We start from the raw sequence: 19,404 nt of genomic DNA, 5'->3' as shown, positions 1-19,404 counted from the left end.
ACATTAGCACAGAATCAGTTCAGAATCAATCACCAAAAGAATCAGTTCGGTTCAGACGCTATGTGTGTCGGTTAGCTTCACGCTGAACCACACATGCACAGTATCATCAGCTCTTCAGTTCTCGAATCGGACGCGTCCAACAGAAACGGTTCTCGGTTCAGTATACAAATAAATGTCGAAATAATTATTATTTATTGTTCTGCTAGTTTGAAGAGAAACATTTTTTAATCTTTATCCCGGATATATATATATATATATATATATATATATATATATATATATATATATATATATATATATATATATATATTAATCAGGAAGAGGGTGGGGGGTCAAATGGGAGTCAAGGCGTTTTTTGGCAGACCCCCCAAAAAGAGCCCCCTCCAGAGCAGGTTATGTTCAGAGAGTGAGTTGCTATGACAACTAACATACCCTGAAAGTTACCTCCGTTTTTGGAACTGAAAGTTGAGGTTATCACATAACCTCAGGTATGTCACATAACCTGCTTTCTGGAATACCCCTCAGGGCTAACAATGGACAGGTGAAGATAATAAGTTGTCATGGAGATTAACAAGGGTAGCTATGGAGACAAGGTAACAAGGCAGACCAAAGCCACCAGAAGGCAACCCTCCAAACTTAAGCCAAAAAAGCAAAAGCTACGGCTAAAGCTAACAATGCAGTGCAGGGAAGGAGACCAGATCCTGTTTTTTTAATGGATGTCAATGGAGGAGAGGCATCACTGGCTGAATAAACAGCTTTTTAAAGGAAATGGCTTATCGTTTAATGAATCAACAACCTATCAGCTAAACTTCAGCAAGTTTTACAAAAAAAATACTTTAGGATTGAACAATTTTTAGAGCCTCAAAAAATATTATATATGTAAGTAAATGTATGTAAATTTACTTTATCAAGAGAATCTTCACAAACAGTTTTTCAAAACCAAAAAGATGAATTTGAAAAACTAAAATTTGTTTAAAGTAAAACAAAAATTTTTTATGCATTTGTATCTTATTAGTTAGGGTTACTCTTTATGAAAAGATCGTGATTTTACATTTGAAATGGGTGGAGAAAGAAACAAATTGTGCTGTTTGCTGATAGCTTTGTATCTTATATCAGTTTTATTATATTTTAATCCAATATTCTACGTACTCCTGTGGGCTCCATATAGCTTTGATAACATATGTAGGCAAATCTTACATTGTATTTTAATTCTGAATCCTAGCTATCCACCCTTTTCCTACCCCCCATGATGCTTTGCACAAATTATGGGAGAAACTTCTGTGTACACTGTAAGCAATCAACAAAAGGTTCGCTCTATGAATGCAATAATGAGTATTTTCAAAAACTGGGTACAATAAGGTGACATTTTTTACCCACCTTCAACCATTGATCATTAAAAGAAAAAATGTAAAAGTGTAAAAACATTAACAAATTACTTTCAACATACTGCACCATGAATAAAGCGAAATAATACAATGACCTGTGTCAATATATCAAGAAAAAGGGTCCTCATGACATGACCTCTATACACTATAACTGATTACTGCCAACTACAGCCAACTCTGTGCCCTATCTAGTGGATCTTTTTAGCATGAATGATTGGGCAAGTTTAATGCACTTCAAGGCCGGACTCATTTTGCTCACGTCTCTCAAACACAGAATCAGGAAATTACATCAACTCTTCACTTCGAGGAAACGAAACTTCAGCGCCATTTAGCTGTAGTGTGTCTCTGCATGTAGTGAAATGGCTGAAGCCAGGTTTTCTCATGACCAGTTCAGCTGTTCAGTGTGTCTGGATCTACTGAAGGATCCAGTGACTATTCCCTGTGGACACAGTTACTGTATGAGCTGCATTACAGACTGCTGGGATCAAGAGGATCAGAAGAGAGTCTACAGCTGCCCTCAATGCAGACAGACATTCAGTCCAAGACCTGCTTTAAAGAAAAGCACCATGCTGGCTGAAGTGGTGGAGCAACTGAAGAAGACTGAACTCCAAACTGCTGTTCCTGCTGGACCTGGAGATGTGGAGTGTGACGTCTGTACTGGAAGAAAACACAAAGCCATCAAATCCTGTCTGGTGTGTCTGACCTCTTTCTGTCAAAATCACCTTGAACAGCATGAGAATCTCTTCAAAGGAAAAAGACACGATTTAATGGATGCCACTAAATACCTTCAGAAGATGATCTGCAGTAAACATAAAAAACTGCTGGACATTTTCTGCTGCTCTGAGCAACGTTGTATATGTATGCTCTGCATGGTGGACAAACACAAAAATCATGATACTGTATCAACTGCAGCAGAGAGGAAAGAGAAACAGGTAAAGACTGAAAGACACTGTGCTTTATTTAAGCAATTTTGTTAAAACTATTAAAATCATTAAACAGCTGTAATTCTGTACTGAACTGGAGTGACATTAAAAAAACAAAAAAAAAACAGTAATCGCAACAAGCTAATAGATAATAATTAAAAGTAATCTTGAGCTCAAATGGTGCTGTTCGTAATAATTAAATGGCAATGAAACCCTATTTTGCAACAATGGTGAACACACAAGGAATCCTCAAAAAAGTGCCAAATGCATGAGTCATCATAGAGAGCGCATCATACTGTTTTTTCTTCTTAAACCAAAAGGGGGCATTCAAAAAAGAAAATGCTTAGTGTGAAAAACAATTAGCGCATGGCTTAATGAACGAATAAGAAAGTTAAGGTGTTAATGAACAGAGTTCTGGGTATATGTATATATGTGATACACAGAGGCAGGATGCACCTGTAAACGCAACAGTCACATTTATTTTTATCTGCTTCAGAACAGAGCACCACCAACTCCTTCTTAGAGGGGAACATACCTAATATATATGTATGCATGTGTAGGCTATGCTGGTGGTGTGTGAAATGTGTCTATTACCTAGTAATGTGTGACATGCTTGTATCTAATCCTAAAATGGTAGGTTAACCCTGATTACTCGAATAGAAAGACGAGTTACATTCGCGTTGTGGATGAATTTTGTTTGTGCTGTAGACTTGGTGGTATCCACCTTCTTTTACTGATCATTCAACCTTCTAACATAATGGAAGGAAATTAAAAATTGTACCAGAATCAGAATCAGAAAGAGCTTTATTGCCAAGTATGCTTGTGCATACAATTAATTTGTTTTAGTGACATAAGCTTCCTGTGCACAGAGACAACAACACAGACAAGAAAAAATAAAAAATAAAAACATTAAAATCAATATATTGTATAAAAGGTTGTGCTATAGATGATAATGGAATAGAATTGAGTAAGATGCAGGGGTGTACTTGGATGTAGAGGTAAAAAATAAATATAAGGATATTGCACATTTTTGCGTAAGTGGGGAACATTTAACTGTTAATGGGGTAGATGGCCTGGGAAAAAAAAACTGTGCTTGTGCCTGATCCTGGTATTTGCGGCTCTGAAGCGCTGACCAGATGGCAAAAGTTCAAAGATAGGGTAACTTGGATGAGAGGGATCCGGAGTGAATTTCTGAGCCCCTTTCCTCACTCTGGATGTATACAGTTCTTGAAGGATGGGCAGGGGAGCACCAATAATCCTTTCAGCAGTCCGAACAGTTCTCTGTAGTCTTCTGATGTCTGATTTTGTTGCTGAACCAAATCAGACATTTATTGAAGTACACAGGACAGACTCGATGGCAGAATAGAAGTGTTTCAGCAGCTCCTGTGGCAGGTTAAAGGGTTAGTTCAGCCAAATATTAGAATTATGTCTTTAATAACTTACCCTCATGTTGTTCCAAACCAGTGAGACCTCCGTTTATCTATGGAACACAGTTTAAGATATTTTAGATTTAATCCGAACTGTGTGCACGGTATAATGTCCATGTCCAGAAAGACAAGAAAAACATTATCAAAGTAGTCCATGTGACATCAGTGTTACGGATCACTCGGGAAGCTGAGGAGTAACAGAATGAAGATGTTTATTGTACACAGACACAAGCAGAGGAGCAGGTAGTGATGAGTGACAATGAGGATGGATCCGTGAAGGTAGGGTGAAGACTTCTTGGAGGGACGGTGAGCCACACACACGCAGACTTGGGTAACTGGGTCTTCGGAGAGAATCGCTGGAGAGAGTAGAAGAGGAGTTAGTCCTTATAGTAAGCATACAGGAATGATCTTGTCGCGAACATGACTGGACAATGTTTGAGTGCGTGTGTGTGGCTTTTATGGTGCTGCGGTGATAGGCTGGTGATGAGGATCAGATGGATGTGATTTAGAACTCCGGGGAGGGTGTGCGTTGTGATTGTGTGGAGGTGGAACCTGGCGTGTTTGTAACAATCAGAGGGTCAGATAGAATTTTTTGAAGCATCAAAAATAAATGTTTTTGGTCCAAAAATAGCAAAAACTACGACTTTATTCAGCATGTTCTTCTCTTCCGTGTCTGTTGTGAAAATTAAAAAAAGAGCAGTTTGTGATATCCGGTTCGCGAACGAATCATTCGATGTAACCGGATCTTTTTGAACCAGTTCACCAAATTTGAACTGAATCGTTTTAAACTGTTCGCGTCTCCAATACGCATTTATCCACAAATGACTTAAGCTGTTAACTTTTTTAATGTGGCTGACACTCCCTCTGAGTTCAAACAAACCAATTTCCTGGAGTAATTCATTTACTCAAACAGTACACTGACTGAACTGCTGTGAAGAGAGAACTGAAGATGAACACCGAGCCGAGCCAGATAATGTCTCGTTCACTAGTCAAGAACCGGTTGCATCGGTTTTCGGATCACCAGTAGTTCTTTCGGACAGTTCGATTCAATAAACCGGTTGAAGAAAACGGTTCACCGGTTCTTTTGCGTTTGACGTAATGGCGTCATTGGCGATGATTGCCCTTGATTCAAGCCTTTGGTTTACCCACGCTCATAACATTAGCACAGAATCAGTTCAGAATCAATCACCAAAAGAATCAGTTCGGTTCAGACGCTCTGTGTGTCGGTCTGCTTCACGCTGAATCACACCATGCGCAGAATCATCAGCTCCTCGGTTCTCGAATCGGACGCGTCTGACAGAAACGGTTCTTGACTCGTGAATGAGTCAATCATTCATTCATTATCTGGCTCGGCTCGGTGTTCATCTTCAGTTCTCTCTTCACAGCAGTTCAGTCAGTGTACTGTTTGAGTAAATGAATTACTCCGGGATATTGGTTTGTTTGAACTCAGAGGGAGTGTCGGCCACATTAAAAAAGTTAACCGCTTAAGTCATTTGTGGATTAATGCGTATTGGAGACGCGAACCGTTTAAAACGATTCAGTTCGATTTGGTGAACTGGTTCAAAAAGATCCGGTTACATCGAATGATTCGTTCGCGAACCGGATATCACAAACTGCTTTGTTTTGACCTGTCTTACAACAGACACGAAAGAGAAGACAATGCTGAATAAAGTCGTATTTTTTTTGCTATTTTTGGACCAAAATGTATTTTCGATGCTTCAAAAATTCTAACTGACCCTCTGATGTCACATGGACTAATTTGATGATGTTTTTCTTACCTTTCTGGACATGGACAGTATACCGTACACACAGTTTCAATGGAGGGACTGAGAGCTCTCGGACTAAATATAAAATATCTTAAACTGTGTCCAGAAGATAAATGGAGGTGTTACTGGTTTGGAACGACATGAGTTATTAATGACATAATTTAAACTTCTTCAGGTGGCGAAGGAATGTACAACATCTGCTGGGCCTTTTTAAAATGGAGTCAATGTGATTGTCCCACTTCAGGTCCTGAGAGATGGTGGTTCCCAGGAATCTGAGTGACTCCACTGCAGCCACAGTGCTTTCAATGATGGTGAGTGGGGAGATTACACAGGGTATCTCCTGAAGTCCACTATCATCTCCAATGTCTTGATAGTGTTCAGCTCCAGGTTGTTAAGAATGCACCAGACAGCCAGCTGCTCAACCTCTTGTCTGTAAGCAGACTCGTCACCGTCCTGGATGAGGCCAATGAGTGTAGTGTCATCTGCAAACTTCAGGAGCTTGACAGAGGGGTCTTTAGAGGTGCAGTCGTTGGTGTACAGGGAGAAGAGCACTGGGGAGAGAACACATCCCTGAGGGGCACAAGTGTTGGTGTAGCAGCTGTTGGACATGAATTTCCCCAGTCTCACTAGCTGTTTCCTATCTGTCAGAAAGCTGGTGACAGATATAGCTAAGAACAGAGAGCTGTGTCAGTTTGGTCTGGAGGGCTGTTGGGATGATGGTGTTAAAAGCCGAAGTCCACAAACAGAATCCTCACATAAGTCCCAGTTTTGTCCAGATGTTGCAGGATGAAGTGCAATCCCATGTTGATTGCATCATCCACGGACCTGTTTGCTCTGTAAGCAAACTGCAGGGGGTCCAGTGATGTCCTGAAATGAAATGAAATGACTTCATGATGACAGATGTTAGAGCCACAGGTATGTTATCTTGGGTTTCTTTGGAACGGGGATGATGGTGGAGCATTTGAAGCAGGAAATCACTTCACACAACTCCAGAGATCTGTTGAAGATCTGTGAAAAGATGGGGGCCAACTGGTCAGCACAGGTTTTCAGACAGGCTGGTGTAACACCATCTGGGCCTAGTGTTTTCTTCTTTTTTTCTTCCTGACACACATCATCCTCACAGATTTGAAGTGCAGGAGGAGGGGAGAGGAGGATTGCAGGAGGTGTTACCGCTTGTGTAGGGTGATGGTCAGAATGGGTGTAGGGTTTTCAAATCTACAAAATAACTCATTCAGGTCGGTAGTTAGCAAGTCGTTGATTAAACCTCAGTGCAGGGGGATGGTGTCTTGTAGTTAGTGATGAATCAGCCCTTTCCACACTGAAGTTGAGTCGTTGGAAGTAAACTGGTCTTCCAGCTTTTTAGCGTAGGTCGTTTTAGCCGCTCTAATCTCTTTGTTCAGTGTGTTCCTGGCCTGATTGTATAAGACTCTGTCCCCATTTCTGTAGACATCCTCTTTGGCCTGACGAAGGTGTCTGAGTTTTACTGTAAACCATGGCTTATCATTGTTGAATGTTAAATAAGTCCTGGTAGGAATGCATATATCCTCACAAAAACTAATATAGGATGTCACAGTCTCTGTGAGTTTGTCCAGATCGGTGGTAGCAGCTTCAAAAACACTCCAATGAGTGAGGTCAAAACAAGCTTGTAAATCCTGATCTGTTTCGCTGGTCCATCTCTTCACAGTCTTTACTATAGGTTTAGCAGATTTAAGTTTCTGCTTGTAGGTCGGTATACGATGAACCAGGCAGTGATCAGAGAGCCCCAAAGCTGCTCGTGAAACAGATTGATATGAATCCTTTATTGTGGTGTAACAGTGTTTCAATATATTACTGTCTCTTGTGGGACAAGTAACATGCTGTCTGTATTTTGGCAGTTCACGGGAGAGATTGGCTTTATTAAAGTCCCCAAGAATGATTAAAACAGAGTCCGGGTGTTGTTGTTCTGTCTCTGTGATCTGATCAGCGAGTTTCTGTAAAGCTAAGCTCACGTGCGCTTGCGGAGGAATGTAAACACTCACCAGAATGAACGAGTGAAACTCCAGTTGCAAATAGAATGGCTTGCACCGAATGAATAGTGTTTCTAGATCGTTTCCCTCAAATGTAGCGTCCTGCATCTGAAAGTAGAATGTGAAGAAAAATTTACAGCTCTTTCAGTCAAATTGATGGATAAGAATTATTTGTCGCACAACTTTATCATTTGAAATTATTTTAAATTATTAAATGTTTTTGAGTGGAAATTCCCCAAACCAAAAAAAGTGCCTCCCATAATTTAAAATGCAGTAGACTTATTAGGAAAAAATAATTGATGATATGGAAAATAATTTATGCTACGCAGATCCAAGAAAGTGTAGCCTATTTTCACTTACTGTAGTGATCCAATTTAAAGCATCACAAATAATTAAGCAAGGCATCTTCTCACTAGATAAAAAACAGCTTGTTGTCACAATGTCTCGACTTTTGAAAAGCAGCTCTCCAGTGAGAATATGTTTTTATCGTGGACATCTGACCTTGATGGACTGAACAGAAGAAATGAAACAGAAAAGATGTCCATGTCAAAGAGCAAGCACCAGAGCACACCTTTTTTTGACCTAATTGCCACAGACGAATGGAAATTGGTCATTCATGCACACTGAGCATGCCCATAAAAAGTGTAAACAGCAAGTTGGTTACTAGTAAGGAGCATGAGCATGATGGAGAATAAAAGCAAGGATGTGTTTGTTGCAGATTGCAACTGTAGAAAAAGTTATGTGTTTTAAAATGAAATTGTACTTGTGTAAACCTAGCCTCAGTCGCACCTGCTGATATAGCCAAGCATTCACTGCATAAAATAAAATAAAGGAATTAACACCATTAGCCAAGCAGTTGTTTAACATGTGTAATCAAAGGTATTTTATGAGATGAATAAACAATGGCAGGAGTCCTCAAAACATTTATTACTTTAAACATCACTCATATTTCTGTGATGTAACGTTATTTGTTTTTTACTATAGAAGCACTTGGGTGATACACAGAGAAAATACCAGCAGCAAATTAAGAAGAGGAATAAAAAACTTAGGGAGCTGAAAGAGGCTGTGGAGATTCACAAGGTGAGTTTTGAGAGAAAGAAGAACTGCTGGTTTCAGACTCTTCAGTTGGTTTCAGACTCTTCAGTTGGTTATTGAGGGTGATTTTCAGTCCCACTGATGCACAGCAGACTGTGTGAGCAGCAGTAAGAGCTGATTGTATTGTGTGTCTTACAGCAATCTGCACAGAGAGCAGTGGATGACAGTGAGAGGATCTTTGATAAGCTCATCAGCTCCATTGAGAAAAAACGCTCTGAGGTCACACAGATGATCAGAGATCAAGAAAAGACTGTAGTGAGTCGAGCTGAAGCACTTATGAAGCAACTGGAGAAGGAGATTGACCAAATGAGGTCCATAGATGACGAGCTGGAGCAGCTTTCACAAACACATAATGACATCCATTTCCTCCAGGTTGAACCATGATCTTTAGGCTCTTCTTTATTATTGATTTTATTATTTTTAATGATGCCTGGGTAGTATTTATTTTATTATTTTATTAAAATATTTTTTCTGTCTGTGTAGAGTTACCTGTCTCTCCCTGTTCCTCCTGGTTCTCCGGATATTCCCAAAATCAATGAGAGGTCTTTTGATAAAGTAGGAAAATCAGTGTCTCAGCTGAGACAGGAATTGGAGGATTTCTGCACAGAGGAGATTGAAAAGCTATCTGGTCGAGGTAGAGTACCAGCAGAGTCCAAAAAAAAAATATATATATATATATATATATGAATTTATATACATTTATTTATTTAGTTTTTACACTGAAAATGTCTGTTGGTTTCCACAGTGAGATGCATCCAGATAATTCCTCCCCCAGGACATGTGATCAAAAAAAAGCTTTTTTTAGTCACAATAAAACAACAAATACTCGAGGAAGAACAGTCTTTTCCGATTCAGATGGAAAAACATAAAAAATGAGTGCACGCTCCTCTGCCCTGAGCTCGCATTCTTATGCAGTGCTTTGACACCGAGCTAAACATAGCCCCAGTAAAGCCCTGTAAGAGACATTTTATTATTATTGGTATTAGTATTTGCTTTACTCTACTCAGAAGAGTTTTGTTAAATTGTCTGAATGCTTCATCAGTATGCATGTTAAATATGTATGAATATGTATGAAATATGACACATGTTAAATATGTATTAGAATTGGATGAGCATCCTGGTTTGATTTGGATATAAATCAAATCAATAGATGGCTGACAGAGTAGCATTGCTGGCATGAGCTCCTGGAAATCTCAGTCTGTGTTATGCCCTATCCTGCTCATCCTCTCCCTATACAAGACTTGTCGCTGATTTAAATAATCGGTACAACATTTAGACGTTTTTTTGTTTTGTTTTTTGTCTTTCAACTTTCAGTCCTGTCTACTATATTTCTTATTTTTGTGCACTCTATCCACATGTCCTCAGTTATGGACCAAGCGGTCACAATATGATATGATCGGCTTCATCAGGCTGCTTCTAAGCATCTTTTTGGCATAGATAGTTTCCCCACGCCACTGGGAATAGAAAGGGCTCACCAGGAGTATACAGAAGGGGATCCAAGGTCAATCCTGGTGATGTTTTCACATTTCCAGGACAAGGTGAAGATTCTACATCTTGCCCATGGGAAAAATGGAGCTAAAGTTCAATGGAGCTCGAGTGTATTTATATCCGGACTTTAGCACTGGTCTGGTAGAAAAGTGTCATCTTTTTGATCCAATTATGGATATGAAATATGTACTAATCTATCCAGCCTTGCTTCGAGTTCAAGTTGACGGCAAAACTTTGCTATGAAGCTGATGCATTTATCCATGATGTCAATATGAAGTCACCTGGAGTCCGGTCTGTATTTATACTTAAGCTTATTATTTGACTCTTTGGGTTTCACTTACTGTTTTGCCATACTCCAGACATTATGACACAGTGTCATGAAGCTGATGCGTACCTGATCTTGTTTTTGCAACATGAGATACAGGATTATATATTATTAAAACCTTTGATTAAAACTTATTAACCAATATGTTATTTCTTTTTTATTATTTTTATTATTTATATAATTTGTATAATCCTGTCTGTTGGGTTAGTTTACTCGTTGGTCAATGCTATCCCTGTACTTAATTAATCTCCTTAACTTTGATGTTGCAAGGTTAATTTATGTTGTTAATTTTCTTATTGCTGACTGAGTTCTGTTTTATCTCTGTTGTTGTTTCTCTCCTATGGTTCTGTTTGAAATATTAGTATTGTGTTATGTACGTGTGTGTGTGTGTGTGTGTGTGTGTGTGGATGTATTTTGTGTTTGTATGTTCTCATGCTGTCTGCCTCTCATCATTCATATTATACTGTATTATACCCTATTTTTTCTAATTCTGCTTCTTTCACTATTTTTCTCTTCTTAAAGGATGGTTAATGGTCTTAAAATAATTAATGTAATTGAGGAGCCTATTGACCGAAACTTGATCAACTAAAAGCATGGCTTGTCTACAATAAACCTAGGGTTATTACAATATCTGAAACCTGGTTATCTTCCACTATTACTGATAATGATATTAGTTTAGATGATTACATGCTGTACAGAACAGATAGAGGCTCCAGAGGAGGTGGAGTAGCCACATGTGTATCATTAAGATTACTGTCACAGGTGATTGTTCCAAAGGAGAATTCAGTACACTTTGAAGGCTTGTTTGTTAAGGTAATTCTTCATTAAAATACTCATTTAATAATTTGAAATATTAACAGATTTCCTAATTCTCCCTCAGAATCTATAAAGAATGTTATGTCAACTGTTTCCTCCTTAGGCACTAGTGAAATTATTCTGTTAGGTGATTTTAACATTAACTGGCAAGATCCTGCTTCAGCTAATGTGCGCCATCTTATTAATGGTATGAACTTATCTCAACTTATTAATGAGTCCACAAGAGTCAATCTTAATTCAAGAACTCTTTGTTTTCTGGATCTTAGTTATAGATTTATAAAATCAGGTATCCTTTCAGACTGTTTCAGTGACCACTGCATTATGTATTTTATGTTATTTATTACTCAACTACTAGGAACGCTAAATCAGACTATTATAAAAATGGTTTTGCCAATAATTTTAATAACCCTGACAATTCTGTTAGCAAATGAACAATTTATTAGGTAAGCCTGTAAATAGGTAGCCTCTTCTCCTGGACAAATTACATTCTATTGGTCTTGACAGGCCTCCCTTCCCTGGTTCAACTCCTACCTTCATCACCGTCAACAATGTATTTTCTTTAGAGGCAGTCATTCAGATTCTAGAATTATAGAGAGAGGTGTACCACAAGGTTCTTCTCTTGGGCCTCATTTGTTTTCCATTTTCATTAATGACCTTCATCTTACCTGCACCAACTGTAATATGCAACTGTATGGCGATGACAGGTTCCCACTGACCTTAAGCTCAAATTCATGGACTCATTGCCCCTTGTGGCTGTTGGGCAATTTAAATATCTTGGTCTCTGGCTAGATTGTATTCTTTCATTTAATACCCATATAAACTCAATTACAAATAAAATTACTTATCATTTAAAAATACTTTATCAATCAATTAGTTGCTTTCATTTTTATCTCTCAATTATTATTTCCAATTCTTGATTATAGTGATATTATTTACCAAAACACCACAGCTACCAATCTTCAACCCCTTAAGGTTATATATAACAGTCTGTGCAGGTTTATTCTTCGTTGTCCCTTTAGAACTCACCACTGTCTTATGTATCACCAATTGTCCTGGCTTACTCCATCCTCCAGACGTCATTTTCATTGGTTATTGTTTATTTTCAAATGCATTCACTTCAGTTATTCTGATTACTTGAAACCATTTTTAATCCCATTCAGCTCCTCGTATAGTTTAGGTCATGCAGATCGCATATCTTTTGTTGTCCCTAGAATCAATCAAGAAAGTGGCAAATATTCATTTAAATATAAAGCACCCTTTCATTGGAATAATTCGCCTGTCTCTATGCTATTCCCTCCATATGTTTAAAAATGCTCTTGTACATCACCTTAAGAATATTTGTATTTGTTTTAGATTTCGGTTTACATATGTTTGTATATTTTATTTCAGTGGAATGTCATTGTTACATTGTTGAATAATTATTGAAATATTAATAATGTCAAAGATGCATACTGTTGTGGGGTTAGACAGCCCTCTGAGAGTTCTGTGTGTGTGGGTGGGTGGGTGAATGACTGTGTTGTCTTGTTTTTGTACTGACTGTATTGTATTGATGTATTTACTGCAATGCCATATCTGCCGGTTGTGTATGTATTTGTGAATATTGAGGACCCCAATTGTTAACGAGATGAAACCGGCGTAAGGTTGTTTGCACCTTGTGCAATGTGGAATTCATTTACAATTTACAACGTTCTCAAGCAGTTTTTGATGCATTTTGGAAACAGGAGATGAGCCCCTGGTCTAATGCACCACCTGTCTTGAGAAACCCCTTCTCAAAGACTTAACGTTACTTTTAGTCATTACTTTATTTGGGTAGCACACATACTCTGAATGCCTTAGGCAGAATTCAAATGAGCCATTTTAATCTAGATGAATCTAGATTAATTCCAAGATTACAGTGAGATCAATCTAGATTTTAAAAAAAATAATCTATGCCCACCACTAATACACACACACACACACACACACACACAGTTGAGGTAAAAAGTTTGCATCTCCCTTGCAGAACCTCAAAATGTTAATTATTTTCCCAAAATAAGAGGGGTCATATGAAATGCATGGTTTATTTAGCAATTCAGTACTGACCTGAATAAGAGATTTCACATAAAAGTTTACATATAGTCCACAAAAGAAAATAATAGTTGTATAAACCATCAGGTCCCGCAAATTATTTGATTTTTCAGCATTTTTGTGCATTTGAACCCTTTCCAGCAATGACTGATTGATTTTGAGATCCATCTTTACACACTGAGGACAAGTGTGCAACTAACAAACATATGCAACTATTACAGAAGGTTCAAACACTCAATGATGCTCCAGAAGTAAAAGCCATGCATTAAGAGCCAGGGGTGAACACTTTTGAAAATAATAAATATGTGTACAACTTTCTTATTTCAAGATTCAATATTTTATTTGTCACATACATGGTTGTAAGGAGAGCTTATGACCAGCAGTAAAAGATAAGTCAGGGCCGCTCCATGGACAGTGCAATTATTAAAGAATACAAACAAGAAAATGTATTTTGCTTAAAAATCTTTCTTTTTTTTATTTTATTTAGTACTGTCCTTCAGAGGCTACAGAAGATGCTTAACTGTTTCCTAGAAGACAAAAGATGTTAAATTTACCCTGATCTTCAAATTCAAAAAAGTTTTGACCGTCCGGTTACTTCAGCTCCAGGTTTCAACCACAGCCCAGTTTTAACATAGTAATTTGTACCTTTATACTGTTTGAACACAGTTTGTCTCTGGAGTAGGAATTTACATTAACTGGGAAACATAGCCTACACTGTAAAAAATGTGGAGTAGGATTTACTTGAAAAAAGCTTGGAGATTTTCTTCACTCAGAAAAGGCTAGTAAATTTACAAATATTTTTGCCAAGTAAAAGCCTAAACATAAGTATTAGTCGGTTTAATTAGACATTTTTAAGTTAAATTTACTTGGAAATTTTGTTGACTCTTTGTTTGTAAATTTTACATTATGTAATAATGCTTATCACTGTAAAAAAAAATGAAAAAAATTTATTTATTTTGCAAATTTTACACTTATACATTTTACATGTATTTTAAGTTAAACTTAAGCATTGCATTAAACAAAATCTACGAGTCTATACAATTTACTGGTAAACTACCATGCTATTAAAGCATGTGGTTCACTTGCAAACATGTAACTAGGCATATAGGCAGGCTGTTATCCTTCAAGATAATATGCCCACTCAATAAAATTAATATCCAAATGAACACAGAGACCTCAATACTTGGTACACCACACACAATGACGGTAACAATCAGTGAATAGTGTTTGATTATGAATGGGTCATTTTGAGTAGAAAATAAACTCCATGTGTCACAAAACAGTATGTTACTAAAACAAACAACAAATAACAACTAAACTAAACAACTAACAACAAAAACAACCCTAAAACAGTGTACATTTTTAATTATTCATTATTCCATTGCATGATGGGAAATATGGGATTATAACTTTGATATTTACTTAAAGAATCCTTGTAAACATAAAGAAGGTTCCAAGTAAAATATACTTATGAGTTTTAACTTTAATTTCTACCTAGGCAGATCCATTTGAATTTACTTATGTATTTAAGTAAAATAAATAAAAATGAAACATGTTTGAATTAAACATGATATTTTGAAGTAAAAAGAAAAAATAGTATTTGTTTGTAAAATTTACTTAACTGATGCTATCTTTATTTAAAAGTTCAAAAAAATCACTTTTTACAGTGTAACTGTACTACAGTAATAGCCAAACAATAGCTTCAAACTGGATTTAAATGTCATAGGTTAATTTGTTACAGATTTTGTAAATGTGATCAAATCTGTCTGCTTAGAATTTATATTAACCAACAGATGATTGAAAATTTATTTATACAATTTTTGGCGCTGTAAAATATTTGTAATAAAATAATTTGTAACTGTACAAGCATTCAGCAAGTGCATATTATTTTTCACCTATTTAACATAGTCTGTTCTAACTCCACCTTAAAATCCTAAATTACTTATTGCATGTCTTTCTGGAATATGTAAGCAATCATACAGAAACTGTCTGCATATTTTTCTCTTTCCAATTTATTAGGAAAGTAATGAATAGATGGATGAATAAATAAATAAACAAGCAATAGGATGGCACATTAGATTGTTTGTTATGCTGTGCAATCTAGACCGTTATTCAGAAAAAGAATCTAGTTTAACATGTCCCACTTTATGTTAGATGGCCTTAACTACTATGTACTTGCATTTAAATTAATCATTTGGTACTTTCATGATCTCTAAAGAGTACTCATAAGCACAACTACAGGGCATTCCGTTCTGTAAAATGTTTATAAAGTGTACTTATTGTGGAAATAATATACTTTAAAAGAACAAACATAAATGCAAATTAAATATGTTATTTGTGCTGCTTAAGTGCATTGTATTTGTAATAAATTTAAAATGTTTCATATTTTAAAGTTCTATTAAATGCAATAATTTGAACTTTTGAGTGATTTTGACAGTAGCCCCTCACTGCAGAACACAAGATCCAGGGGGCGGAGTTGGATCTACGTCCAGGGGGCGGAGTTGGATCTGCGTCCAGGGGGCGGAGTTGGATCCAGGTCCAGGGAGCGGAGTTGGATCCAGCTCCAGGGGGCGGAGTTGGATCCAGCTCCAGGGGGCGGAGTTGGATCTACGTCCAGGGGGCGGAGTTGGATCCAGGTCCAGGAGGCGGAGTTGGATCTACGTCCAGGGGGCGGAGTTGGATCCAGGTCCAGGGGGCGGAGTTGGATCCAGGTCCATGGGGCGGAGTTGGATCCAGGTCCAGGGAGCGGAGTTGGATCTGCGTCCAGGGAGCGGAGTTGGATCTACGTCCAGGGGGCGGAGTTGGTTGCAGGACCAGGGGGCAGAGTTGGATCTACGTCCAGGGGGCGGAGTTGGATCTGCGTCCAGGGGGCGGAGTTGGATCCAGGTCCAGGGAGCGGAGTTGGATCTGCGTCCAGGGAGCGGAGTTGGATCCAGCTCCAGGGGGCGGAGTTGGATCTGCGTCCAGGGGGCGGAGTTGGACCTGCGTCCAGGGAGCGGAGTTGGATCCAGCTCCAGGGGGCGGAGTTGGATCTAAGTCCAGGGGGCGGAGTTGGATCCAGGTCCAGGGGGCGGAGTTGGATCTGCGTCCAGGGGGCGAAGTTGGATCCAGGTCCAGGGGGCGGAGTTGGATCTCGTCCCACTGCATTTAGATTGGACATATGGCAGATTAACGTCATGCATATTCACGTCATACTTTCCGCATTGAGTCGTAAGTAAAGTTATTCTTTTGACGGAAAAATAAACTTGCTAAGAATTTTTTTTTTTTAATAATGCTTTAAATGCTTAGTTGCAAACACTGTAGTCGGGCGCACATAATTATGGGCAAGTACCAAATATTTTAATATTTTCATTTTGATGAACGTTTGTATTAAATTTCAAAACATTATAACTACCTAAATTAAAAAATAGAATCATACATTTCACAATAACTGAAATGCCCGTGGTTTCTTTTTAAAAGTAAGAATAAAAACAAGTGTGTTTTTTGATTGGCTAAATCTTTACCCCTCTCAGTAGTCCACTTTCACTTCAAATTAATAAGGCGGCACATCTGCTTTTATTGGAATGGTATTAACCACATCAACTCTGGGGACCCACCGGTGGGTCCAATATTGCATATGCCTAATTCTCAAAAAATCTAAATAACAGCTGAAGTGGTTAAATCAAGTGTCTACTACATATTTTCTAATCAAGTAGAAAATAGGTGTGCTTTCATCTACTGATCATGAACATTAATAGAAAACTGCATGTGACTAAAATATAGTCAAAATCCAAGTTGTAAAAGATGACGTGCTATGCCGGCTATTATCAATAAAAAAATATTTGCCCAACCTCTCTCTCTTCACTGTTCCCACATCGCAGACCTCAAATAAATAAAGTATTACATTTTTAGACAGTTTTAAAGTAAAGAAGTAGAGTAAAGAAAATACTACGTTCTTTATTTACCCTCGTAAGATCACAAGTATCCTTGTAAGATCCACCCTCATTGGATCCATGCAAATCTCATAGGGGACCCATTTTAACCTCAAAAAAGTGAGTTGTCACTGAAAGGTGAGGAGTTTGCATCTATTGCACTACATGCACACAACACTCAAAGAAGGTCAGCACAGATTTGGCAGAACTCGCTGCAGAAGCCTGGCTGGGTGTCGAGTTTCCCTCTTCTTCCTCGACCTACATATCCTACAGGTTTAGCAAAGAAAGTAAAAAAATAAATATTCCAATGTTCATTATTTTTTTAATGTTTGAATTCATCATTGAAGGCAAAACACCACATGGCAACAACTAACACTGCATACCTGGAATACAATTTTTGAATATGTCTTAACACTGCATATAAGTTTCCAGTCTGAACATTTTGTAGAACTCTGCCTTGTAGTATGAAAAGAAAGCACTCCAATTTGTGACACCTGTAGACATGTAAAAGTACACACATTCAAAAATCCACAAGGCTGGAATTCATTAACCAGCTGTTCAAGCAAATATCATACAAATTTTTTTTTAATACGTAAAAAGTTATGCAAAAACTACAAGGGAACACTTACTGTCAAGCCAAAGAAAATGGGCTTGTCTTCTTAAGGCTTCCCCCGTCACAAGGTCTCTGAAGCGAATGCACACAAGGGCCAGTGTCAGAATAGCCTCGTCACCCTCCTGGAGAACAACATTGATAAAAATATTTTTACAGATGCTGGCAACTGTAAGCAAACAAAAAGGAGAAATATGAAGATTTTCTCCTTGTTCTGGGCATACATGTTTGTAGTGGGTTATATATATATAAAAAAATATATATATATAATAAAAAAAGGATAATAGCCCGTCTGTTTTCATTGTGAAGTAAATAACAGGGTGATCGGGACACAGGTGAAGTCAAGATTGTATAAAAACCACATACTCTCTGTAAAAGGAATACAAAGACCAGTATGCTGAGAGCAGTGCTGGGTGTAACTAGTTACTAAGTAAATAGTTACTGTAATTTAATAACAATATGTAATTGAACTAATACTGTGTATAGACTGCAGAACATTTATACACAATTAAATAGTGGATTTAACATCAGCATTTAAAGTCTAACATTAAAATGCATGCTTTTTATGTACCCTTCTCACTTAAAATACTTTGTCTAATTCTCACAATAAACTAGTTGTGTATTAGCATGAATAATGCTGGGATATTGCCTGTTTATTATTACTTAAAAAGCACATATTAATGTCTTATTCTTCAAAACCTTATTCTAAATACTTAATCCTAACCGATTCTTAAACTTAACTACTTTACTACGTATTACTAAGCAATAATTAGGAGTACATTGTGGAAAAATAGTAAATAGTGAGAATTGGACGGTAACCTAAAGTGTGAACAGAATAATTTATATAGTTACTTGAAACAATTAAAAGAAACATTTCATGTCTATCTTTGTATCATTAACTTGTCAAGGTTGATATAGGATTTAGAAAGTAATTAGTAATAAGAAATTGAGTACTTTTTGGAGAGAGTCATTTGTACAGTAACCTACACTAATGTAATTAGTAACTAGTAATTAATTACTTTTTTAAGAGTAACTTACCCAACACTGGCTGAAAGTTAAAATTTCTAAAATGTACAATTGCTAGTGACTCAGACATTATACCACAAGAATCCCATGCTCCTTGAGACAACCATTCATGTAGTTCACTTGGTCCTTCTTGAGTCTTGAGGCTTCCCTATGACACAGTAAATGGTGTCAGAAATAAAACGAAGAAAGTTAAAACTTTGGAAAGACAGCATGGTTTTGCAAATCTGGTTCTCACCTTTTATGGCTAATGCACTTTAAAATTAAGTTCAGCCAGCACTCACGAATGGACTTTCCTTATACAGTAACTGTGTTTGGCAATAACAGTGAAAATGTGTCTGTTCTCTACACTGCAAATTGCACTTGACAATTAGGAATTCTGAAAATGAAGAAAAAAATAACATTATATATATATATAAAATAAATAATATAATAAAGGGATAACATTTTAGTAACATTGGCATAAGTTGTGGTGCTGCAGGCATGATAGAACTGGTTAAATAAATTAACAAATTAATGCATTATTTGGATTATGACAATTATTTATAAGAAAATTCTGTGT

General features: G+C 37.4%; 1 protein-coding gene and 1 long non-coding RNA gene across 2 annotated transcripts; one reads left to right on the top strand and one right to left on the bottom strand.

Annotated features, from left to right (window-relative positions):
* The first annotated feature begins 1,728 nt into the window (after nucleotides 1-1,728).
* LOC132144834 (E3 ubiquitin/ISG15 ligase TRIM25-like) lies at nucleotides 1,729-16,334 on the top strand. The gene is made up of 6 exons (XM_059555399.1): nucleotides 1,729-2,317; nucleotides 8,492-8,587; nucleotides 8,741-8,974; nucleotides 9,086-9,236; nucleotides 9,348-9,441; nucleotides 15,752-16,334. The coding sequence occupies exons 1-6, from the start codon at nucleotides 1,745-1,747 to the stop codon at nucleotides 16,332-16,334; spliced, it is 1,731 nt and encodes a 576-aa protein (XP_059411382.1). The 5' UTR covers nucleotides 1,729-1,744.
* Nucleotides 16,335-17,284: 950 nt separating this feature from the next.
* On the bottom strand, nucleotides 17,285-19,153 carry LOC132144790 (uncharacterized). The gene is made up of 4 exons (XR_009434405.1): nucleotides 19,081-19,153; nucleotides 18,921-18,993; nucleotides 17,839-17,944; nucleotides 17,285-17,476 (listed from the first exon to the last, which is right to left on the bottom strand). It is a non-coding gene; the product is annotated as an uncharacterized LOC132144790 (long non-coding RNA).
* Nucleotides 19,154-19,404: the final 251 nt, after the last annotated feature.

Source organism: Carassius carassius, chromosome 8 (assembly GCF_963082965.1).
Source record: "Carassius carassius chromosome 8, fCarCar2.1, whole genome shotgun sequence".
NCBI classification, from domain to species: domain Eukaryota; kingdom Metazoa; phylum Chordata; class Actinopteri; order Cypriniformes; family Cyprinidae; genus Carassius; species Carassius carassius.
Note: the sequence above shows the minus strand (reverse complement) of the source record. Positions and strands in the feature narration are given on the sequence as shown.

What these genes read in the sequence shown, in the direction of transcription:
- LOC132144834 (XM_059555399.1), top strand. Translation starts at nt 1,745, where the DNA reads ATGGCTGAAGCCAGGTTTTCTCATGACCAGTTCAGCTGTTCAGTGTGT. An exon ending in CAGAGAGGAAAGAGAAACAG is followed by an intron (nt 2,318 to 8,491) that starts GTAAAGACTGAA and finishes TTTTTACTATAG; the next exon opens with AAGCACTTGGGTGATACACA. An exon ending in AGGCTGTGGAGATTCACAAG is followed by an intron (nt 8,588 to 8,740) that starts GTGAGTTTTGAG and finishes TGTGTCTTACAG; the next exon opens with CAATCTGCACAGAGAGCAGT.